General features: G+C 47.7%; 2 protein-coding genes across 4 annotated transcripts in view; both read right to left on the bottom strand.

Moving 5' to 3' along the window:
* The window catches only part of LOC144143541 (stress-induced-phosphoprotein 1-like), an 85,819-nt gene that overhangs the window by 45,012 nt on the left and 15,850 nt on the right, over window positions 1-24,957 (bottom strand). The gene's annotated exons all lie outside the window — the stretch shown is intronic.
* LOC144143538 (uncharacterized) lies at window positions 522-24,784 on the bottom strand. Of its 2 annotated transcripts, XM_077675318.1 has the most exons (8): window positions 24,472-24,776; window positions 23,566-23,652; window positions 23,033-23,237; window positions 16,699-17,189; window positions 15,328-15,620; window positions 7,654-7,839; window positions 5,387-6,217; window positions 530-4,407 (listed from the first exon to the last, which is right to left on the bottom strand). In XM_077675318.1, exons 3-8 carry the CDS (start codon window positions 23,212-23,214, stop codon window positions 4,024-4,026), a joined length of 2,367 nt encoding a protein of 788 aa, XP_077531444.1. In that variant the 5' UTR covers window positions 23,215-23,237; window positions 23,566-23,652; window positions 24,472-24,776; the 3' UTR covers window positions 530-4,023. The 2 variants fall into 2 exon arrangements, with proteins under 2 accessions (XP_077531445.1, XP_077531444.1); XM_077675319.1 differs by lacking the exon at window positions 7,654-7,839 and having other exon boundaries at window positions 522-4,407; window positions 24,472-24,784.

Genomic DNA, 24,957 nt, shown 5'->3' with positions numbered 1-24,957 from the left:
GTGACTGTCTGCCCACTGCACTGAAGCACTTCACAGCAAAACAAAAAAACACGGCACCGCACGCCCCAGAATGAACAACAGAAAGAAGTTGGGGAGGAGAACTTCACACAAGGCTACGTCTACGTGACTGTCTGCCTGCTGCACTGAAGCAGCACTTCACAGCAAAATGAAAAAACACGGCACCGCACGCCCCAGAATGAACAACAGAAAAAATCTGGGAAGGGGACTTCACACAGGGCTACGTCTACGTGACTGTCTGCCCGCTGCACTGAAGCACTTCACAGCAAAACAAAAAAACACGGCACCGCACGCCCCAGAATGAACAACAGAAAGAAGTTGGGGAGGAGAACTTCACACAAGGCTACGTCTACGTGACTGTCTGCCTGCTGCACTGAAGCAGCACTTCACAGCAAAATGAAAAAACACGGCACCGCACGCCCCAGAATGAACAACAGAAAAAATCTGGGAAGGGGACTTCACACAGGGCTACGTCTACGTGACTGTCTGCCCGCTGCACTGAAGCACTTCACAGCAAAACAAAAAAACACGGCACCGCACGTCCCAGAATGAACAACAGAAAGAAGTTGGGGAGGAGAACTTCACACAAGGCTACGTCTACGTGACTGTCTGCCTGCTGCACTGAAGCACTTCACAGCAAAACAAAAAAACACGGCACCGCACGCCCCAGAATGAACAACAGAAAAAATCTGGGAAGGGGACTTCACACAGGGCTACGTCTACGTGACTGTCTGCCCGCTGCACTGAAGCACTGTCACAGCAAAACGAAAAAACACGGCACCGCACGCCCCAGAATGAACAACAGAAAAAATCTGGGAAGGGGACTTCACACAGGGCTACGTCTACGTGACTGTCTGCCCGCTGCACTGAAGCACTTCACAGCAAAACAAAAAAACACGGCACCGCACGCCCCAGAATGAACAACAGAAAGAAGTTGGGGAGGAGAACTTCACACAAGGCTACGTCTACGTGACTGTCTGCCTGCTGCACTGAAGCAGCACTTCACAGCAAAATGAAAAAACACGGCACCGCACGCCCCAGAATGAACAACAGAAAAAATCTGGGAAGGGGACTTCACACAGGGCTACGTCTACGTGACTGTCTGCCCGCTGCACTGAAGCACTTCACAGCAAAACAAAAAAACACGGCACCGCACGCCCCAGAATGAACAACAGAAAGAAGTTGGGGAGGAGAACTTCACACAAGGCTACGTCTACGTGACTGTCTGCCTGCTGCACTGAAGCAGCACTTCACAGCAAAACGAAAAAACACGGCACCGCACGCCCCAGAATGAACAACAGAAAAAATCTGGGAAGGGGACTTCACACAGGGCTACGTCTACGTGACTGTCTGCCCGCTGCACTGAAGCACTTCACAGCAAAACAAAAAAACACGGCACCGCACGCCCCAGAATGAACAACAGAAAGAAGTTGGGGAGGAGAACTTCACACAAGGCTACGTCTACGTGACTGTCTGCCTGCTGCACTGAAGCAGCACTTCACAGCAAAACGAAAAAACACGGCACCGCACGCCCCAGAATGAACAACAGAAAAAATCTGGGAAGGGGACTTCACACAGGGCTACGTCTACGTGACTGTCTGCCCGCTGCACTGAAGCACTGTCACAGCAAAACGAAAAAACACGGCACCGCACGCCCCAGAATGAACAACAGAAAAAATCTGGGAAGGGGACTTCACACAGGGCTACGTCTACGTGACTGTCTGCCCGCTGCACTGAAGCACTTCACAGCAAAACAAAAAAACACGGCACCGCACGCCCCAGAATGAACAACAGAAAGAAGTTGGGGAGGAGAACTTCACACAAGGCTACGTCTACGTGACTGTCTGCCTGCTGCACTGAAGCAGCACTTCACAGCAAAATGAAAAAACACGGCACCGCACGCCCCAGAATGAACAACAGAAAAAATCTGGGAAGGGGACTTCACACAGGGCTACGTCTACGTGACTGTCTGCCCGCTGCACTGAAGCACTTCACAGCAAAACAAAAAAAACACGGCACCGCACGCCCCAGAATGAACAACAGAAAGAAGTTGGGGAGGAGAACTTCACACAAGGCTACGTCTACGTGACTGTCTGCCTGCTGCACTGAAGCAGCACTTCACAGCAAAACGAAAAAACACGGCACCGCACGCCCCAGAATGAACAACAGAAAAAATCTGGGAAGGGGACTTCACACAGGGCTACGTCTACGTGACTGTCTGCCCGCTGCACTGAAGCACTTCACAGCAAAACAAAAAAACACGGCACCGCACGCCCCAGAATGAACAACAGAAAGAAGTTGGGGAGGAGAACTTCACACAAGGCTACGTCTACGTGACTGTCTGCCTGCTGCACTGAAGCAGCACTTCACAGCAAAATGAAAAAACACGGCACCGCACGCCCCAGAATGAACAACAGAAAAAATCTGGGAAGGGGACTTCACACAGGGCTACGTCTACGTGACTGTCTGCCCGCTGCACTGAAGCACTTCACAGCAAAACAAAAAAACACGGCACCGCACGCCCCAGAATGAACAACAGAAAGAAGTTGGGGAGGAGAACTTCACACAAGGCTACGTCTACGTGACTGTCTGCCTGCTGCACTGAAGCAGCACTTCACAGCAAAACGAAAAAACACGGCACCGCACGCCCCAGAATGAACAACAGAAAAAATCTGGGAAGGGGACTTCACACAGGGCTACGTCTACGTGACTGTCTGCCCGCTGCACTGAAGCACTTCACAGCAAAACAAAAAAACACGGCACCGCACGCCCCAGAATGAACAACAGAAAGAAGTTGGGGAGGAGAACTTCACACAAGGCTACGTCTACGTGACTGTCTGCCTGCTGCACTGAAGCAGCACTTCACAGCAAAACGAAAAAACACGGCACCGCACGCCCCAGAATGAACAACAGAAAAAATCTGGGAAGGGGACTTCACACAGGGCTACGTCTACGTGACTGTCTGCCCGCTGCACTGAAGCACTGTCACAGCAAAACGAAAAAACACGGCACCGCACGCCCCAGAATGAACAACAGAAAGAAGTTGGGGAGGAGAACTTCACACAAGGCTACGTCTACGTGACTGTCTGCCTGCTGCACTGAAGCAGCACTTCACAGCAAAACGAAAAAACACGGCACCGCACGCCCCAGAATGAACAACAGAAAAAATCTGGGAAGGGGACTTCACACAGGGCTACGTCTACGTGACTGTCTGCCCGCTGCACTGAAGCACTTCACAGCAAAACAAAAAAACACGGCACCGCACGCCCCAGAATGAACAACAGAAAGAAGTTGGGGAGGAGAACTTCACACAAGGCTACGTCTACGTGACTGTCTGCCTGCTGCACTGAAGCAGCACTTCACAGCAAAACGAAAAAACACGGCACCGCACGCCCCAGAATGAACAACAGAAAAAATCTGGGAAGGGGACTTCACACAGGGCTACGTCTACGTGACTGTCTGCCCGCTGCACTGAAGCACTGTCACAGCAAAACGAAAAAACACGGCACCGCACGCCCCAGAATGAACAACAGAAAAAATCTGGGAAGGGGACTTCACACAGGGCTACGTCTACGTGACTGTCTGCCCGCTGCACTGAAGCACTTCACAGCAAAACAAAAAAACACGGCACCGCACGCCCCAGAATGAACAACAGAAAAAATCTGGGAAGGGGACTTCACACAGGGCTACGTCTACGTGACTGTCTGCCCGCTGCACTGAAGCACTTCACAGCAAAACAAAAAAACACGGCACCGCACGCCCCAGAATGAACAACAGAAAAAATCTGGGAAGGGGGACTTCACACAGGGCTACGTCTACGTGACTGTCTGCCCGCTGCACTGAAGCACTGTCACAGCAAAACGAAAAAACACGGCACCACACACCCGCAAACAAACAACAAACAGGAAGTAGTACCTCAAAACAAACAACAGAAAAACGCTGGGGGGTGAGAAGGCGTGGTCAAGGGGCTTGTGTTTTCAGAGAGGAGACGAAGTAAGGAAACAGTTAATGTCCCTGGCCGTGCATCTTCGCATGGGGAACATTTGCGCCAACACTGCGGCAAAGAACATGAGGGCGCTTTCGGGCTGCCTTCAATGCTGCATTGTTTGGTGGTCGCCCAGCCGGCACTCTCTTGGACCCCTTGGTAAGCCCTGGACGGCGCCTCGACAGGGCTGTGGGCTGCACTTTTATAGTACGGCCACGCCTCAATTCGAGGCCAAGTGCCGAATTCATCGCCATGATGGCCCCTACACCACGCTGCTGCTTACACAATCTTTGCAAGCGCATGCCTGCACTTGTCAGGTGCTTTCTGTACGAGTCTTTGTGCCATTCAGCCTCATGAATTTTTCTCATCTCGGCAATGAGGGCTTCCAGGTTGTCATCTGCATCCTGCACAAACAGTTTCATAAGAAACTTTCACAAAAGAGGCAAAAGGGAGAGGATTACTGATCTTGAGTAAAATTAGATGGGTTTTAAAGCAATACTTGCTTCCAAAGACAGCAATTTATAACCAGGACACTAATTTTATCGGAGAAATAAATATTTTGCTACAGTACAAAAAATGCTATCACAGCACACGTCAATAGTGTTCGGATTTAATAGACACTTGCTGTACGTATTCATTGTATTGAGGAATGGGGTATCGGTATGCGAGTAGTGGACCCTTCATTCCATAACACCGGAAGATTTGACGGGACCACAAAGACACAATACAACTTAGCAGGCTTCTTGACTTCTTTTTCGTTGTCCCATCTAGTTTTTGGGCTGGTATGCAATAAATGCATAGCGCCAGTGGCTTTTGACTGCAGAAAAATTTATTACATTGCATCATATTTTTATTGACTGTGCTCTGAAAGCATGACACTGCACAACAGCCTTTCACAAATGTACATTCTGCCCAGAGCTGCACGCACGTGCGTTCAAAGATTAACAAGTGGTTTGAAAGCTGCAGTTTGCCTAGCAATTCATTCATACTTGTTTCACATTTGCATGCAAATGAAAAGAACTTGGGGCAAATTCAGCAGAATGGTGTTCAATATAAATAAAAGCGCGAGGGTTCCGGCTAGTTGGTAATCCATTAGCAACACAGCGCGAAAAAAAGACCAAGGAGTGCGTGGGTGGTATCACAACCTAGCGCAACATTGGACAAAGGTTTCCTGATAACTGATAGAAAATACTTGAGAGCATAACAGCACATATGGGATAGTGCTTGTCTTGTTTGTGTTCTTTTGTTGCGCTTCAGTGCGTTTTTCGAGCTAGGAAATTTTGTGGCAGTTACCTTTTTGGTGTATTCATTTAGGCTATTTATTGCGTGGACAATTTAATATGCCTAGTGAAATGAGACTGGTTTGTGGAATGGTGCACATACCTTCCTGTCTTGCTGCTGCGAACCTGATGTGGATGGCAGCGCATCACACAAGGCATCCTGTTCCGGTTGCTCCTCCTGACACGGACTGGCCGCCGGTTCTGGCGGAAAGTCCTGGCTGCTACAGGCCACGGGCTCACCATTCTGACACATCGGCAAGGAAGCACGTTGGCTTGGCGTCACTTCGTCACCCGATGCCATGAAATAGTCAATGCTCGGGCACTCACTGCCAAGTGCAAGCCACCCCAGCTCATGTCTGTCCTCGGCCGTCAGTGCAGGGCAATTCGGGAAAAGCCCTCCATAGTGCTTGTGCACCAGGGCCTGGTGCTTGCAGAATGCCCCTGAGTTGCCAGCTGGGCACGTGCACAGGCCTGTGTGGCCCCACACCTCGTACCACTCGCCGTTGCCACTGGAGCTGGGTACGGAGAAGCAGCCGTCTCCGAGCACTCGAATGTCCGCTGCAGCCTCTTCCGGCATCCTCTTCAGCAGGCTGTGGTAGAGCAGGTGGTGCGTGGAGACCCGGTTGTTGGCGTGCTTCAGGATGCGGCTCTTGAAGTACTCCTCCATCACTTGGCCAACCGACTCCACAAGTGCCACAGCATTGAACGCCTTCGTCCGCGACAACACGATGTCTTTCAGAATCCTGATGGAGGCTTCTGCAAAGTTGTTGGTGTTGTGGCCTCGTGTAGTTAGGTCTGCACGGCACAGCAACAACCACTCCCCCTGCTGCTGCTGCAAGAAGGCCTCGACACGCGCCTTGTAGCCCTCGTGGCTGCTGCCCCGAAGGCCCTCGATGGCTTTGTTGAGGCCCTCCACGCTGGTGGCATACATGATCTGAGAGAAGTCAATGCATAAAAAATTAGAACACAAAGCATTCTAGCACATCACACAGACGTAACGGAATTTAGGTGAAAATTTTCTAGGGATTTCACGTTCCTTGAGCATTGACTGCACACACACACACACACCTTTATCTTGACCATACTGATTTTGAAGATGGTGCTTATTGATAACTAATCTATTCATAATACACAAATCTAAGCGACGGGATGTCTAAGCTTCTACTGTAAGTCATATTTTGAACGTCAGGCCTGCTAATAGCATGCACATCAGGGCGTTTGTTTTCCAACCCCACGTGCTTGTTTGCCTTATCAAGCGCACATTACATCATGCACTACATCATACATTCACAGATACACATAGCTTTGACACAAGTGGCAATATGCACTTGCTTTGGTGATACATATTTGCATTTGTTCTGACCTCTTTAACCCTAACTTTCCAGGCAGGAATTTGTGGTTTGGTGCAAGTGGTGATATATGTTTGCTTTCGCAAAAAGCTTTGTCCTTATAAACTGGTTTTTTCCACATTGCATTTTTTCCTGCATGTGTGGACGCCATAAAATCTACGCCTACATTGTGAGGTAATTTGATAAAAATGCTATGCTTTCTGAATCGAAATGTTAAAAACCATTGCCTGTAGTGTTGATTTTGATTGATTGATTGATTGTAGGGTTTAACGCGCCGACGCAACGCAGGCGATGAGGCGCGCCGTAGTGAAGGGCTCCGGGTTAATTTTGACCACCTGGGGATCTTTAACGTGCGCCGAAATCTCGTACACACGGGCGTTTTTGCTTTTCGCCTCCATCAGAAAAGCGGCCGCCGCGGCCGGGAATCGAACCCGCGACCTCGTGCTCAGCAGCGCAACGCCTTAGCCACTGAGCCACCGCGGCGGGTTTGCCTGTAGTGTCATTAGGACATTGAGAGTTCATGTAGGCTCAAGTGGGCAAAAGATTACTAATCATAAAACTAAGTTTCGCACTCAACCTTTGAGGCAAGCCAAAGACCTGTATCTAAACCGTTACGCTGATACTACTCTCATGAATTTGGCTAGGTTCAACGGCAATGGTTCCATGTTCATTTCCTGCCAGACTTCTTTCTTGTGTAACGTCTGCATACTCATTATAGCTTTTTTCAGGTCCTTTCAAATATAAACATTTATACATAAAAACATGCAAACATTAACATCTACAAAGTAAATTTAAAAACTTAAAATTTGTCATTTTAAATGCATAAAGTGTAATGAAATCAGTGTTCTTGCCCGGACTAAATTTTAGCAGCATGTTAACAGCCAGTCCGTAGTACAATGAAAATGTACACTGCTTTCATCATTTGTATAAATGTGCCTAGTTACCTGGAAGACCATAACATGGCCATGTCATTGCCACTCATGCATTGGTACTGCCACGAAAATACATGGGAAACACGAACCTGCTGAAATTTCGTCATCAAAGCTCTCCTTTGGTCTTTCTCAACATTGTTTCGAGCAGCCGTCAACCACCGCCATTCTGCCTGTGCCACATGAAAATGGCACAGAAGCTGCCTTCCTTCGGGCCAGGTGGTCCTCAGAGCTGCTTTTTCAGCAGCAGAATTGTCTGTCATGAATGCTCCAGGGGCCTATAAATGGGGCAACAAAAATAGCAATGATAATATAAATGAAGTGATGTACTGTATGCACATGATTACGTGTGCAGCTGTCGAAGCGTAAAATTTTAAAATCAAGCGTAAAATTTGTGGTGCGCGTATCATTTAAGGTGTGCCTGTGCTTATGAGAAGGCAAGCGCTGCAGGGGGCGGCAGAAAGTTAGATGGGCAGATGAGATCAAGAAGTTTGCGGGGATAAATTGGTCACAGTTGGCACAGGACCGAGGTAATTGGAGAATAATGGGAGAGGCCTTTATCCCTGCAGTGGGCGTAGATAGGCTGGTGATGATGTGCTTATGAAAATGCAATTCAAGCTCCCTTCATAGGTCAATTTCATTTGCTCTAAATAGGTTTTTGTTATGTTCCTTAAAATTTTTATGGTAATTTGTCCAAAAGGCAGTTGTGTGCCAAACAGCAGGAGAGTGTGCTGCTCCCATTAGCTTTTCGAAAACCACCATTCATTTACAGAACTCATGGAGAGTTACAAACATTTACGTTTTAGTACAGATTAATATATCAGCTACTGAGGTGCCAGTCAGGCTGCAGTACACGAACGTATTTCCCAAAATTGCAAGCTCAAAAGGTTATTAGAAAAACTGGCCATGTATCTCAGCATTTCAGTCTTGCCTGTCGAACAAATAAGCCCCCCCCCCCCCTTCCCTCCTATTCCCACTTCATCCTGCTCCTCCCACTTCCCTTCCTCATCTCCACTCCCTATCCTACTCTTCACTTCCCCTTTCCAATCTCCTGCCCTTCACCTCTACCCTTCCCACAACGCCCTGTGACCAAAGGATAAATCACAGGAATTTGTAGAATGGAGGTTAGTTTTCCATTAGTTTCTTTTTTCTTCCAGAAATCAGACCGACGTTCAACCTCCTTCCCCCCACCTCGGGGGTTGTCGGCTCGTTCAAATATGAAAGCATTTTTCAGACAAAACGGCAACGTTTGAGCTGATATCTTCTGCAAGACAACACAGTAATAAAAAAAAAAAAAAGCTAAGCATATAAATCTGTGCGCGCATCTGGAAGCGGCGCCACCTATCCACACGAAAACAAAACACGTAACCAGCACTGTTTGGTCTAGCACTGGATAGATGGCGCCGCCATTGCGAATAGAACTCCTGCGACGGCAGTTTTTTAATTAATTCAAAAATAACCATGTAAGTTTATTTTAGGGGAAACAACCGGCGTCACGTGCAAAGACATGTAAAGAAATTTTCTGTGAACGTGTTGTGGGAACGCAGTGCGCTAGACGAGCTTCAGCCAAGCCAGGTCAAGCGTTCCAAGATGGCGGCGCCCTTACGGACGGTCACACAGGCAATTATATCACGGCGAACGCCGGCGACAGACGGTCGGTAAGGACTAATTATGAACTTGTGAACTATATTTTGTCAAGATTATCTCCACGGTATACTGTGGCACGCTTGTAATAACCCTGCCGCAGTATCGCTGTAGTGCACGCAGAGCAGTGGCGAGGTGTGATTACGTAGTGCTTGATTTCTTTCCCTAAGGTGACGTTATCATCTCAGTTATGGTCGTGCCTGGCATCAGTTTAGCAGCCCTCAAGTGCTCCATCGCTAGACTTTATTACGACAAATGCAAACACGTTATTCAGAACAAGTGGTCGAAAAGGGTAATTGTGTTGTTCAGAACAAGTAGTTCAAAAGCAATTTCCTCATCACCTAGCAGACAAACATGCCGCTAATGAGACACATTGTTACTACGAATAACCCAAGCATTCATGCGTGGGTTATTTGTAGAGTTATTAGTGCATTCATGAATAACCCAAGCTTCCAGGCTTTCTTTTAGTGAAGTCCAAGGTAGGGTGCCACGCAATATCTGCCCATAGACGTGTTTGAGACGTGTAAATTCTGCCCAAAGGAGGACGCTGAGCTTATGTTGGGTGTTCTTGATAAGAAATAATGCTGGTGGACTGGGTTTGGTATTTAGAAGATAACGCGCTGTTATTTCTAGCTTGTGAGTTCAAAAAAGATTAAGTACTCATGGCGACATCATTTACACAGGAGCAAAGCACGGATAGTGCTCAAGAGACTAAGGAACTGCTGCCTTCGTTCGATAACGGTTGCTTCCATGCTGCCATGTGTTTGTTTCTTCACACTAATGCTGCTTTGATTGCTCTAGCATGTACAGCCAACTAAAGAGGGAAGCCTTCTGCTAGGATAGTGGATCCCACACTACGTGACTTAAGGATGAAAATCTCTGACTTTGCTTTGTGATCTTCAACACTGCCTTCTGAATGCGCATACATTGTTCCCCTACAGCCTATGATGCCTGTGGGGTTATTACAACAGCCAGGTAAGGCAGTGTGAACACTGTGCCTTGTATTTAATGTTTGGTTCAATGCAAGTGCAATCCCGGTTACGCAGCAGCCTTGTGCCTTAGCCATGTGCCTTCATTAAGCCTTGCTGCACTCTGTGCAGCAAAGTGTTTAGTCCGTCCATTGGGACACCTTGTGGGCAACAACAGTTGGTGCAGTCAATGAGTTGGAATTGTAAAATACTGGATACTGGCAGCATGACCCGGTATAATGTCTACTTGGGAAGGTCTGAATAGTGCAGGTGTCCTCATTCAGTTGCAGGAGCTTTTTGTTGCCTTTGAACCTATAGAAGCTTGACTGTTGTGCCGACGGCACATTGGGATGCCTGTCCGGTATTAGGTGGTGGCTGAACCATTTGCCAAGGGCCTTTCAGCTGATGCCAAATAGCTTTCGTCAGCATAGTTGTACGTTGTTTTATCATACTGTGCTAGCATTCGTTGTCGGTGCTCGTTGGCGCACCAATTAGTTTAGGCACTTTTTTTGCTGCAGCTGTCACCTTCCAAATGATATTAAGGGCATTTTCACCTCATTCACCCTTTCTGTTAAAGCTAGCGATCAAGCGAACTCCTTTCTTTCCACTTCTTCCTCACAATTTTTGCGTGATGCTTTCCACCTCAAAGAATGCCAAAAGCTCTCTTTTCAGTGTTAGGCCCTAGTTCATAATGTTCATGCGTATTGAAACAACAGCAGTTAGGTTGTCCACCTTAGGTTGTCCACATCGAGCCCTCAGCCTGACCATAATACAGTAGAACCCCATTACTACGTTTTCCACCGGACCGGGAAAAGAAAACGTAACAGCTGGGAAAACGAAAGAGTGAGGAAAGCCACGAAAATGGGTCGGCGTCTTACTGGCGTCATTAAAGGAGTACTGATACGAAATTTTGTTGTGTTGTTTTTTTCGCTGCTATGCATGCCTACCAGCCCACTAATCATAGAATGACAGATTAGACGGTCGAGCGCAGCGTAAACATTCATTTACGGCATCGTTTATTCGTGTCAGTTTCGGTTTCGACAAAACGAACGCCGAGCGGCTGCCATGACAGGAGGTATCACGTGACGTCACCATTCTTGCCGTATCACTGCCGCTCTGGTAGTGTGCGCGCACTCAGACCGGCCGAGGTCTTCACCGTCCCCACAGGCCCGGGCAGCATGACGTCAGTCCCAAAATCATGACGTGTACTCACGCCCGAGCAGCGTGCGCCAACCACAGCCAGTGCGTCGGCTTCGTCACGGGAGCCCCAACGTCGGCAGTTTGGGGCAAGTAGCAGATGATGTCATGTCGGTCCGCTCTGGGCTTTCTCGTGCGGGCGAAGATTAAAATGGATTTTAAATATGCTTTACTGAACGGTTGCTGTTGAAACTTGCTGGGAGATATCTCCTGATAAAAAGGAAGCATTCTACATAGTTATCTCAGCTTTGAAATTTCGTGCCAGTACTCCTTTAAATGACCCCCTATCTGGAACTCCATTGTTGCCCACTTCATTTCTGCCCTTTCCGCCAAATGTAGGGGTGTTTTTTTTTGCATTTTTCATGTGCACATTCAGTGTTGCCAAGAGCAATTAAGACGGGCGTCAAGTCATGATAGTCGTCGCAAAATCACTGTACTACTCGCTCGTCGTCACCTTACTCATGAAGGTCGACAACAAAATCGAGCGTCGTGAAATCCCCGTACCACGTGCTAGCCGTTCCGACCGCCTGAATGGGTGGTGTAGAAAGTGCAGTTTGCAGAAAGGCGGTGTAGAAGGACTGGCACAAGTGACGGTATGGGTGGTGTAGAAAGTGCCGAGAGTGGCAAGGAAGGAGCAGCAGACGATGCATCGAGACCGATCTCAACGGTACCGCACCGGCAGCAGCATCGGCCCGTGCCGCGGTACTGGAAGGCCATGCTCTTTGCCAACTGACCCAATCTAAAAACGCTGCACGGCACCATTACAACAGTGTGGCGGCGCTAACATCACGCACTTCCGGCGTTCCGAAGTAAAACTTCTGTTGTAAGCTCAGTGATGATCATAATAGCACTTTCGACAGATGGCCATCTAGTGACGGCCTCTCCAACTCGCTTGCAGCTTCTTGTAGGTTGTTTAGTAACAAATCCTGGCCAAGACTCATCAAAAGCCAAAATGGCGGTGCCCAAGCCGCTTTGGAGTGTCAGGTTGCGACGCATTATACGGTAACAGGCCCACAGTTGCGACGTTACAGCGGGGTTCGCAATATGTTATATCCTATGGGAGCTATGCCGGGACCGATGGCACACAACGTAACAGCCAGGAAAATGCAACAGTGAGGAATGTAACAGCGGGGTTCTACTGTACTCCCTCACAACTGGCCTTTCTGGAATATAAAAAGTATTTGCCCAGTGCATCAGACCTACCCACCCCTCCCTATTGACACACCATGGCCTCTAGGCCCATGTGAAGGCAATGGTATCATCCACACGAGCCTAGTTTGCCGTGCTATGCCATCTGTAAACCAGACATGCACTTATGTTACGGAGGCACCTCTTCCATTTGTTTTAGGAGAGCTCAGCCCTAGGCCCTTGTCTTTGTGTTGCCCCACCGTCTTGCCTGATCATCTACACAGACTCAACACAGGCTACTCGAGAGATGCGGCATGTACACAGCACATTGAGCATTACATTCGACGTGCACCAGATGCTGAAATCGTTCCCGTGCCCTGTTTGCATCCTCTGGACATGTTGCAGCACACCTGCCCACTTGGAGGCCAACTTGGCTGCTCATAATCCGTAAGCTACGGACCCGCTCCCGCTTCTGCAGCTGTCACTGCAGGATGCTCTTCTACTTAAAGGGCGGACAACCGATTTTTGTCGTGCATATGCTCTCTAGCTCATATAAAAGCCAGCATTTGATATAGCCCGGTAACCACAAGAAATTTCTAAACAAATTGGCGGAAATAATTTTAATTTGGCAGCAAACTTCCTGAAATCGGAAGGGTGGCGGTTCTCGAAACTTGACACTACAATATGTGTCCCCGTCACGTGACCTGAAAACCTAGCTGCTACTGTAACTGCTGAAACGTTTATTCACTTATTGAAAACCTTTTCACACAAGTATTTGTAATAGTTAAAATTGTATATGTATTTTTAAACACTATTTTGTAAATTTTTGAGACACGCTACCCGCCGCCGCTGGGTTCCTCTCAGTGTGGATAACTGAGCATCCATGCTCAGAATCAATGGCAGCATTCAGTAAACAGACCCAGTGAAGAAGCTTTGATGATTCTGCCTGAGTCAGGGACTTTCTTCTGCCAAAGTATTCAATTTCAGTTTTCAAATAATCCAACGGAAGAAAAAAAGAAAAGACAAGCCTTGGGAGAAGCGAACTTCTGACCCCCACAACGTGAAGCCAGATTCTACCTATTGTCCATCCCAGCAGATGGCACCTTCGTGCAAAATAGACTGGTGAATTAAAAAAAGCACATAAAGGAATAAGGAAGCCTGCGATTCACACTTTTCTTTAACTGGGGACGAATTTTTAAATATCGCTTTTCATCTGGCATACAGACAAAAGTATGTTGCCACGCTACTGTGTGTCATGGTTGCCAGCATTATTTTTGGGAGGACACATACGGTTCGTAGATCTAAAAAATTCCGATTTGAAAAGTTCTAGGGCGTTATCGGCAAAACCGTTTATCGTTAAGGTGCTTTAAGTGATGCACTTTCATTTGGGATAGGGAATATATACTCTACAAAAATTGGTTGTCTGTCCCTTTAAAACAGCCTCTCTTCGGCACTCCACGCGTGGCCGTCTTCCTCTGCATGGGGCTGACTTTCCTGGCGGTTGAACCCACCGTGAGGTGGTCACGCTCTGGAGAATTTGCTTGGGTGTTCATGCAACGTGGACTTCTAGCCTTGTGGTGACTAATTCAACTTGCCCCTACCGCCCTACTTCTGCTGCGGAAGCGACATTGGACCACCCCCTGGGGACATGCCCAGGACTCCAATCAGCCCGAACCCAGCACTTGGTAGCCCTAGGAAATCGCCCAGGCCGTCCACCCGATATTCATTAGTGGACGCATGGTCAGCTTTACAAGCTGCTGTAGGACTATCTTGCTGCGACTGGCCTATACAGCATTCTGTGGTGCATAAAGCCACTTGCCTCCAGTTTCTTTCCAATTTTTTTTAACCTTCCGTTACTTTCATGCCCTGTGGCAAAATGGCGCAATAAAAAACAAGTCTCTTTTTAGACTACTGTGAGGAACATCTTTGCAAATTGGGGCGCATCAAGCAGTCATCGCTGCTTCATGCATGCAGGCATGTCAGAATATGCACTCGATTTCAGCACCACCTCTGCTACAGAAAGTGGCACCATTGGTAACCATGGCACTGCTCTTGACGGCAAAAATATGAATGCTCTCAGGCCAACATTCCCTGTCGTGTGTAAGCCGAAAATGGCGAAAGAGCCACATCCCTGTTGCTCTCTCCTGTTCCTAGATTTTGCATGTGCTCCCGGCTTGGGCAGTCACCCGATTGGCAGCGCCACTTCGTGGAAACTATAAGAAACAATTCGCAGGGTTTGTCTAGCCGTTGTGAGGTGGTGCTCCTACATGTCCATGTTTTCTTAGTGTTTGCCTGTCAAGCTGCATGTCGTGCCCGAGTGGAGACATAAGGGCAGACGCCCATTTATTACAGATGTTGGCACTGGCTTTTCTTTGCGAGTCACTGCTATATTGTGCAGAAAATTGGACCTACCAGCACGTGCCACCTGGTCAAGTTAGAATTATGCACCCTCCAGTGTCAAGATATCAAAGTCAAGACACATACTTAAATTACATGTACTTCTGTCCCTCCAGGTGGTTCTTTCCCTTAATAACAATTTCAATTTATCGTCTTTTGCACTTGAAGAAAATGGCTGACCAATAATGTTGCCCTTTGACCAAACTTGGCAGTAAATGTCTGCTTTGGTTGAAAGCTCAAAAAATAAGAAAAGAATTTTGCACCATGCCCTCATGATTGTACTGGTCCTTTTCCCTGTGCATTGTTTTTATAATCTTTCCATTAGGTTCAGCAACACATGCTTATTGACTTGTGACATAGATTTGACAAGCCTTTCAAAAAGAAAATGACAAGACATTGTCAGTGAAAGCACCACACGTGCATGTCACTTACGCTGAGTCCGCCGAAGCACAGTGGGTAGGCCTCCTTGAGGAGTGCGAATGCTGTGGCGTAGGCCTCGGCTGTCTGGGCGTTGTGGAGCAAGACAGCTATGGGGACTGCCCCAGCACTCGTTGCAGCCAGCAGAACTGTGACTGTGGCATGTGTCGCATCACAGGATGACGTCGAGTCAACAAAAATCAGTTCGCGTGCTGCGTGGAGTTGCTGGGCCCGCCTCATAATTGGCGTGGCAACAAGGACTGCCCAGGAGGCGCCATCCTTGGTGCGGTTCAGCCGGACATCAATCCCTGCATAAAGATAAGAGTAGATGACGAGCAGGTAATAACACCGTGCAGTTTTAAATAATAAGATTTATTCAGTTATAGGAGTCACCAAAAGCATGAATCCCTTGCCAAGGAGTCCTGCTACAGATACAGTAGACTAGGGGTTCTCAGGCATGTTGGTCCCAGGGAACCCTGCAAAGCTCCACTAAGTGCCAAGGAACACCCCCCCCCCCCTCGCCAATTTATTGCTCTTGAATGTTGACTTTACACGACCACATAAGCTTGCTGCACCTATCTCCAAACAGGAGAAATCCGCATCGGGGTAATAGAAGGCCAAGATTCAAGTGCAATAGTTTAACCACGCGGCCCGCTTTCGGAGTCTGGCTGCCTACAAGCTCCTGGCGGTATTTATTGCGCAGCTCGCACATTTGTGTTATGCACCGAGATGCGCTTACTGACAATTGGGCATGAGTAATGGAGGTTGCTTAGATCAACTGCACCTCGGGTTCGCCATATAAGTTACTTGGCGAGCGTGGAACGAGGAAAAATTTATCGGTGGCTCACAGAACCCTGAGGAGGAGCCTGCGGAACCCACTTTGAGAAACCATGCTAGACCATGCAGCAATTGGAATCGGCCTAGAGGGACCTGGTGTACCCTTTGCCAATGCTATGGAGCAGACAGGGTTGCATAGGGACAGTTAGTACTCTCCCGCATCATTTTTGTCGATGTGATTAGTATGTAGAGCTATTTCTTAGTATGTACAGCTATTTCATATAAAGAAAGTGCATGTTTGTATCTCTCCCCCTCAGTCATTTGTTATGCTGGAGGCAGTAATGCAATGGTGGTTCAAATTATGCGCATATTAGCGAACAGGTTATGATTCAACACATTGACAAACAATATAGTGGTAACATACCATGTTGCATTTGCAACGAAGTTCTCTAATCTCCTTGGCTGCATTCTCACAGCCTGCCTATGGCTGCCGTTAACACGAGCAGGAACTACATGTGCTATGGTGAGCAGAGTTGAACAAAACTTCTTTTTTTTTTCCTCCAGTGCCACATTCCGTAGCTGTGGCACAAGTTAACACAGCATGCTCACCTTGCTCTTCGTATGTTGGCATCTTCTCTGCCAGCTTGTCCAGGGGGTCCACCTGCTTGCCAAAATTCTCCTGCCGCCAGAGTCTGTGCCAGTAGTAGACTGCGGCTGGCAGGGGGTTCAGAGCAGCATTGGCCAGCAGGGTGAAGCCTCCCTCTTGCACAAGGAGCTTGCTCTCGTGGAGCCGGATGGCTTCCGCAGGGGACATGGCGTCATTGAAATACGCCAGGAATGTCTCCTTGGTCGTGGTGGCGGGACCCAGACGCCGCAGGGCATCGGCAGATGTGGTGCTATGGCTGTGGCCCTCTTGGTGCCACAGCCTAATCACTGCAGGCAGGGGGCTCGGCCTTCGCAAGAAGGGATCATTCTTTTTTGTGTGTCTGTTCGTTTTTTTTATTTTTATATCTATCTTAGCCGGGCAAGAGGCACCGCTGCTGCCAGATGGCTTCTTTCGTGCGTTCTGTTTACACCGCCATGTTTTATGGAGCACCATCCTGAAAAGAAAAAAAATGAAGAAAAGATTACAGCAGCATGTGTAACTGAGGAGGCATGTGGGGCAAATCATGCCTCCACTGCACCAGTGAAAAGCTTTTGGTAGCGTGTGTTCCTTGAGTGTCTGGGTCATTTCTGAGCTGCGTGCCCCTGTGCTTGAAACGGTGTTGTAGGAAAGGGAGCCATGGACTCGGTTACGCTGTGTGGCTCTCCTACATTTATTCAGGTGCGTAAGGCCCGGCCGGAACTTAGATAGCGGCGTAGACATGCGACCGGCCCTGGAGCACAGTCCTGTTCATGATGAGGATAGTGGCGCTGCAAGCAGATGATGATGCACCACTACAAATTAAAGCAGTACAGTACTGACACTGCAGTATGACTTCTAAAAATTAATGCGGTGCACTTTATGAAGATGTCAAGATGCCTTCCTGCGGTGATGGGCATAGAAGTTGCTTGGAACAATTTAAAGCAGTATCATTGCCTCAGCTTTGAGCAGCCAGAAAACAGCTTGGGCCAGCTGTTCTGTGACATAAAACTAGCTTAGAGAGGCATTTTGCAAAAAACTTCCAGCTTGTCAGACTCAAAGCGGTCTGCCCCTTTCCCTCTCAGCAGCATGTATATTAGTCAAGAAGGAAACCAACAAGCACATTCACTGCAAAAATAGCCACACAGTCAACATTTCAGGGGGGCTTGTGGCATCTTTTGGTCCCTTCAGCCTTACCACCCCCACCTTTGGGCAGTTTCAGAGTGCCTCAATTCAGAGACTAGTTTTTAATTGAAATAAAGGGGAAACAGGTATAGCTGGTCTCAAAAGGTGGCCTCTTCATTCCTTTGAAGCACACGACAAGGCATCAAAATAGTGACAAAGACGCAAAGAAGTTAGGTGTGCCCGACAGCACCCAGCATCCTGCTCCTGGGCTTTTAGCGGCCAAAGCAGAAACTGATACCATGAATGAAGCTGTAGATCATCAGTGGCAACACGTCTTAACTAATTAAATATAGTTTTATGGGTTAAGACGGACTCGTAAAATAGTGTCTACTCCTTTAAAATATCGAACAATTTTTACAAAATCTCTTGGCTTACTGACAATTTAATAAAGTTCGCCTTTTGCAGAATAAAAAAAAATGCTCATCACGTTGTGTCTGGTGTAACCCCATTTAAAATCTTTTTTTTTGCTTGCAGTGTCAGACATAAAATGTATTAATAAGGTATAGGTTCGGGCGAAGTGGGTGTATCATGTCGATTACTTTCTTCCTTGTCATCTTTTTGTGCAGTGAATGTTTATTATGAAATATGTGCTGTTAACAAGGGCTTTCCTGGTAGTTTACAAAAGGTATTATAAATGGGCCATGAAGACAAAAAGCAAGTTCTGTTCATTAAAACTACTGCTTTGTCTGAAAGTAATGCTAGTGCCACCTTTGCAGTTGAGATGTAAACGCTGAGGAAACAGTGGAGCTGGCAGTCTTCACTAGCTCTAACTTGGCTTTTCACAGGTATGCTTATCGTAACGGTCACTGATGCCGTTGAGTGCATGCCGCATCCCTCAGCTTGGAGAGCACCTGCATGTCGGATCTTATGTCGTCACTAGGCACAGCCAATCCTGATGCACGCCTCCCCCACCCGAACATCTGTGCCGTGACACGCATTCCCCGCACCTGCTTGCCAGCTCCTTTCTTCCACGTCACTTCCCCTCACACTTGTTGGCTTAGTATTTTCCTCCTCTCCACTTTGCTGCACTAATTATTGTGAAACGCCAGGCAACGCCCGTGCTTGAACCCAAAGAAAATGCTAAGCGCCCGAAACGAACGTGATGATAGCGCGCAATCGGATAGAGAGAGAAAGACAAGACTTCTTTATTGAGCTAGGTTTGAGGGGGGGTGGTTCCTTATTTCAGGTAACTGTGTGCCGTCACAGCCATCAGAAGTTGATCACAAGGTAGGGAGCTAGACAGCAGTATCTCCCACTGCTCCAATTTCATTGCACGAGGGACCCAGGTTTGATTCAGAAGACGAAAAGCATTGAGGCATGCACTCCCAACCCCTGCTCGCGGGCTCCTTGCCTCCTGGCCACTTTCCCTCACACTTCTGGCTATAGCACTTTCCTTCTCTCCATTTTGCTGCAGCAAGTTTCGAACCCCACCAGGCACAGAGGTAACTCGAGCTTAAGCAGCTCCGCTGTTAAAAAAGACGAGGAAGTGGCGACTTCCGAGCAACTTTCTGACATGTCTCTACGACATCGTGGAATCTTGTTTGTGCGATCGGTGGGTAGCGACCACAGCCACTGGCAAGAAATATGACTGGCCGCTTGTAGTGGGTCGTGTTGTTCTGTTTGGTTGTACCATGTGAATGCTAATGTGCAGGCAACATGACTCATATTATGTCACTTTAGTGCAAAATTTGAAAGTTTTCCAATATTTCTCGCCTTTTTTATGTTAAAAAGCGTCTTTTATGGCTGGAATAGAGCTGTGTTACTAAAGGTCCCTTTTTCAAATTCAATAAAGTTGAATTTTGTCGTCATGGCCCCTTTAAATGCCTTAAGAAATTTTGTCTTGTGTCCCTGGTCTACCACTTTCAGCCGACAATGTTGGGTAACAGGGCACAGATTGGTTTTTATAGTTCAGTAAACGACTGGATACAAACAAAAAAATAAATCCAGGGAAGCTTGCACTCATGCACAAGACTGGGATGGCGAGGCTGTTTTAGGTGAGCATTGCCGGGCACATGGTTAAGTTTCAGTATTGTTGCTTATTTGCATAGGCGTGGTGCTAGCAATTGTCGCCATGTGCATTGAACAGGTTTTTGTTGTCTTTGTGGCGAGTGGTGGATGAAAAGTCATTCTCAGCATCGTAGACTTTCATCAGCTCTTTGTCATCGACTCGAGTCAGCGGTTGGATCTGTAAGTCGTCTCGGGAAGGACTGGGCACACTTGTAGCAATGTCTCTCATGATCCATAATGGCTTCTACAAAATGCGGTGGCCACAGTGGTCTCTCCCAAGCCGCATGTCTTTTAAACACTGCTACGTGCAAGGGCTCTTTTACAGTACTGAGCTGGTGTGCACAACAACACGAGGACAAATGAACGAGGGGTGTACGCTATGACGTGTCTGTCATTTCGAGCAAGTGTTGCCACAAATAGAATGAACACTGGAGATTTTTTTTTTTTTTTGGCCCTCTCTTTCAGCCAATCTCTCTCAGTGGGTATGCACTCTGGGAGTTTTTTGCAACATGGGAATTAAGGCCAGTAACTACAGCTTTGCAGTTAAAAAGTTGATTTGAACAGACTGGACTAGGAAAATGTTTATTTATATTTTGTTAGTCGTTGGGTGGCACCCCACTTGGGTTCCTGTGCCACGTGCTGCAGCTCACGATGGGGTCAGCACGGGCATTTACAACTGGTTCAGGGCTCCAACGGCCTCTACTGCTTTATGTGCCCGCTGGGTCAGACCGATCTGGTCATCACAGCAGTTGCTGGCCAGCAGTGCCACCCATTGCTCCGCATTAGGGTTTCCGATTTTGGGGACAGCCATTGTGCTTTGGCATTCCCATGCGGTGTGGATTTTTCCTGATGGCCCAGTGGGCATATAGTGTAGGGTAAATTGTACTCAGCGTGTTTAAAGGAGCCATGAAGACAAAATACAAGCTGGGTTTATTAGAAAGACTGCTTAGTTCCAATAACAATGATACCAATATCATCGCAATCTTTGAACGAATAACGGAGATATGAAAGAAAACGTGTGAAGCAGTCGCGGCCCCCTAGCCAATTTCCCAAGCCAATTTTCTATGACGTCACGGAACCTTGTTTGTGCGATTGGCGGCCGCCTAACTGAGCCGTCGTGATGACACATGACTGGACGTCTGTAATGAGGCCTCTAGTTCCATTTGACCGCATCACTTGAATGCTAAAGTGCAGTTAACGCACTGAAAATTGTGTTTTATTGTTGGCCCGCATGACATCATTCTTGCTCATAACACGTCAATGTGGCGCCAAATTTGAAAGTTTTTAAATACTTCTTGCTTTTTTTTTTTGGTTAAAAAACATCTTTCGGGGCTGTAATGGAGCTGAGTGAGATACTGAATCCTAGTTCTTTTAAATTAAACGAAATTGTATTTTCTCTTCATGGCTCCTTTAAGTTTGAGAACGTACTTGTCTGCGGCTGTCTCCAGTTGGTGGATTCTGCCCTCGTGAGGGATTCGTGTGGCACAGGGTATCTTTTCCTGATACCACGGTAATATGCTGCCCTGGGGAGTGGCATGGGTTCTTCAAGGTCCTAATCATCAGGTGCTTGGTTTGCAGTATATTCCCGAGTGTGCTGGGCCCCACAGGCTCCTGTGTTGTATCTTAGGTGGATGCTGAGGTTGTTGGGGTACACCGCCTTTAGTCTGGAAGAGTACAGCCTCACAAATTTTTAATAATATAGCAGGAGCGACAACTGATCGGCATGTCAGCACCTTATCACGGTGTTCCTTGGCCAAACAGGCGAGAGTACGCGCATGCGCCTAAAACTATCTGTTGTGCGAGTGTCATCTGCTATGCTGTTCTCCTCAAGACAACACACCCCCTGATTTTTCTTATCTTGCAAGGTCGTTTCGGTACCGCAAAAAGTAGCTAAGCACCGTGTTTTATTGTTATCAGATTTCTTATTCATCACATTATATTGCGAAGCAGCCTATGGCTATTCCAGCCATAACACTGGTCCTGTTCTACTTTTATTTATCTTTTCCATGACATTCCTCACGCTAGGAGGGGGCAAATGACCCGGAAAAAAAAAATCACACGCACATTTGATATGCCCATGTGCATCCAATAACCACGGTTTCTCATGAACAGTTATTCACATGCAGTGGCAGGGAGTGTACCACTCTCAAGGAGACAGCATAGCAGACGGTACTCGTACAGCCAATAGCCCTATGCGCATGTGCGTACTCTTGCCTATTTCGCTGCTGATAAGGCGCTAACATGCCGATCGATCGTCGCTCCCGCTATATTGTTAAAAATTTGGGAGGCTGTACACAAAGTGTGCGGTGGCTTACTTGTCTGGTCAGAAAGTGTCTACAAGTTTTTTTGCAAATGGGAAATTGGTGTGAATGGCCCGTCCAGAAGTGTTCTGCTGCTTCTAAAGCAACAGCTAGCTCCTTGGCATCTGTCACGGTACGATGACATAGCGAGCCACAGGAGCTAATATGGAGGTTTGGGTGTATGACTACAGCTACCCTCCGTCCTTTCCTTGGATCTTGTCCATGAGCATCAAATGCAGAAGCTTGTGTGAAAATTTGCTTCGTGTAAATATTTGCTGTAAGACTAACAATATCAAATTAAAGGAACTAACAAACTTGCAGGTTATGGTGCTCTTACAAGTTTGGCAGTTCTCTTTCTTAAGGGGCTCTCATGTCATGAGAAGATGACACTAGGGCAGTGAGGCATAGCACTGAGCTAGCCTCCTCCTGCGAATGTATGTGCAACCCTCCTCCGCCACATACACAAAGCTGTGTGTGGCACGTAGCTTTGCTTCAGTTCTTTGATGGCTGACAGGTGAATACATCTTTTCACCTTTAACCTTGGTTTGGGGAACTTGTCCTACCGCAATGTAACAACGTGTAGCTTGGTTTTGAAGTGTGCACTAACGTGACAACACTGTTATTCTGACCCAATCACCCGCACATATACTTTGTTTGTCATGGTGTTTTCGAGAGGAATGGGGTGGAACACAAAATGTAGAGCTGCGGTGTTTTCAAGTTGGACGATTACCACAACACTCCTCAAGAAATGTGGGGCACCCATCTGCATGTGCACTATGGTCTTTCAAAGAAGCAGAATTGTGATCCCGCTAGTTATTACAATTCTCACTTTTGACACCTTGCTGTTGACTGCACAGACTCCACAATCCATGATGTGTTTGTCCGGAGGCCATACTCCTCCACCCAGTGGCAAGCTGAGCCTTCATCTTGCAGGTTGGCGCGCAAAACTTCGAGCTCACTGGATGAAGATGCGTCATCTCTGATGCACTCTGGTGGCTCCGCTGTAGACATTATGCCAGCAAATGGTGGCAAGCCTGCAAAAGAATGCAAGCATAACAGCTTTGAGGCACAGATATTTATTACAAAGCGCCCAACTATCAGTGATACTGGCAGGTAGAACTTTGTTTAAAATGTCTGCTCAAATGTGTATAGATAGGACAACACAAGGAACCACAGATGGCTTGCCCTGACGTCGGCATAGCTGCCATGTTTGTGATTCACAAGCACAGCGAGAGGTTGCACTTTTATCCAATGCTCTTATGTCTGCAAAGGCACTATATTTTGTGTTGCTTGATGGCATTGACAAGTACTGCCAAAACAGGGACGCTCCATAAAAGGAGCGCAGGAACCAGTTGCACACACCTCGTGCCAGCTGGGCCCCGAGGAACCACGTGCACTAGGTGCTCATCATCCGTAGGGCCTCTCTCTGCCCACCGATACGGGCACCACCTGAAGGAGAGGAGTTCAAAAAAATGCATCCATCATGAAAAATGCAAGCATCACCTCGCCAAAATACAAGTTACATGTAGATTCACGCCTATACAGTGCATGTTTGTCGAGCAGAAACATTGCACTGCTTGGATCGTTCAAAATTGTAACAAATATCAAAACAAGAACTTCCCTGCAGGTTGGCCATTATTTAGGCCAAGCTTGAAGCTTCAATTGAACCACAGCGGCTCAAATTCAATTAAGAAAGGGGCCGGGAGGGTGCATTAAATGAGATGAAGTGGTTTCATGTATTGAAAAATTTAAGACTCCTTGGCAGGATGCCTGACTTGCAACGTCGGAAGCTGTGCTGAAAGTGACTTCCAGGATATCACGTTGGCATCATAGCTAACAAAATTAGAGGATCCTCTTAATGAGTTTTCTTAGTGCCTAAAATTAGCCGGCTTTCTTAGTGCCTAAAATTAGCCGGCTTGTAAAACTCGATGCACGTTTTTTTTTTTTTTTTTTTTTTAATTAAGACACCGGCACTGCGCAGCTCCAGTTCACGAGTGCGTGTACAGAAAACCGCAGAACAAGCTGAGATCGCATTTCAGCTTAATAGTCCGTTCGCGCTGACTCGAGATCATCTTCGTAACCAGGCGCAAAGAAACCAGTGTTTTACGCCGTGCAATATCTGATCTACATTACAGACATCCACACTACGCTGCCCCCTTCCGTGCGCGCAAGGACGAGAGAAATTTCACGAAAACAATTCATCAGCACACTGTGATTATAACAGTTCAGCAGCAAGCCAAAATGGCAGTGTGAGGAGAGCGCACTCACCCTTCGTTGCAGCACTGGGCGCTACTCCGACGGTGGCTCTACGGCTCTACTCCGATGACTTCCCCAGACGTAACTAGCGGCGATATCGCTCCTCGATACTCGAACGCTCACGTGCGGTCTAAATCGCGCGCTCACGCTCAAAGGATGCCGTCGCTCGGCGCTCCACCGCTTCCGCGAAGTAGTAGAAATATCGCAGCGGCAGGTTCGCTCCCCGAATAGTCACTTTCGCTTAGTTCCGGAATCGGGCAGCGGGCAGCCGCGGCCGCTCCAACGTCCCTGACGCCGAGAGTACGGTACCTGCCGGCGTTGCTATGTGTGACGTTTCGGCGTCGCTCCTCTGAAACCAGCCAATCCTGTGTCGGTATGGTTGCTATGCGCTGGGCTCCCTGCATTTTAGAAATAAGCAGCCCGGCCGTGAGTCGGGAGAAGGAAAACGGAGAGGAGCGTCTTTCGAAGGGTGACGCAGCGGAACATAGCCATCCTGAG

Source organism: Haemaphysalis longicornis, unplaced genomic scaffold (assembly GCF_048455015.1).
Source record: "Haemaphysalis longicornis isolate Haplotype H1 unplaced genomic scaffold, Haemaphysalis longicornis Haplotype H1 scaffold_6, whole genome shotgun sequence".
Classification (NCBI taxonomy): Eukaryota; Metazoa; Arthropoda; class Arachnida; order Ixodida; family Ixodidae; genus Haemaphysalis; species Haemaphysalis longicornis.
The sequence above is the reverse complement of the archived record's forward strand: the minus strand, read 5'-3'. Positions and strand labels throughout refer to the sequence as shown.

Coding starts and splice junctions, on each gene's coding strand:
- LOC144143538 (XM_077675318.1), bottom strand. CDS start 23,214: ATGTCTACAGCGGAGCCACCAGAGTGCATCAGAGATGACGCATCTTCA. Junction 17,190..23,032: donor TCAACAGCAAGGTGTCAAAA/GTGAGAATTGTA, acceptor TTTTCTTTTCAG/GATGGTGCTCCATAAAACAT. Junction 15,621..16,698: donor GCCAACATACGAAGAGCAAG/GTGAGCATGCTG, acceptor ATCTTTATGCAG/GGATTGATGTCCGGCTGAAC.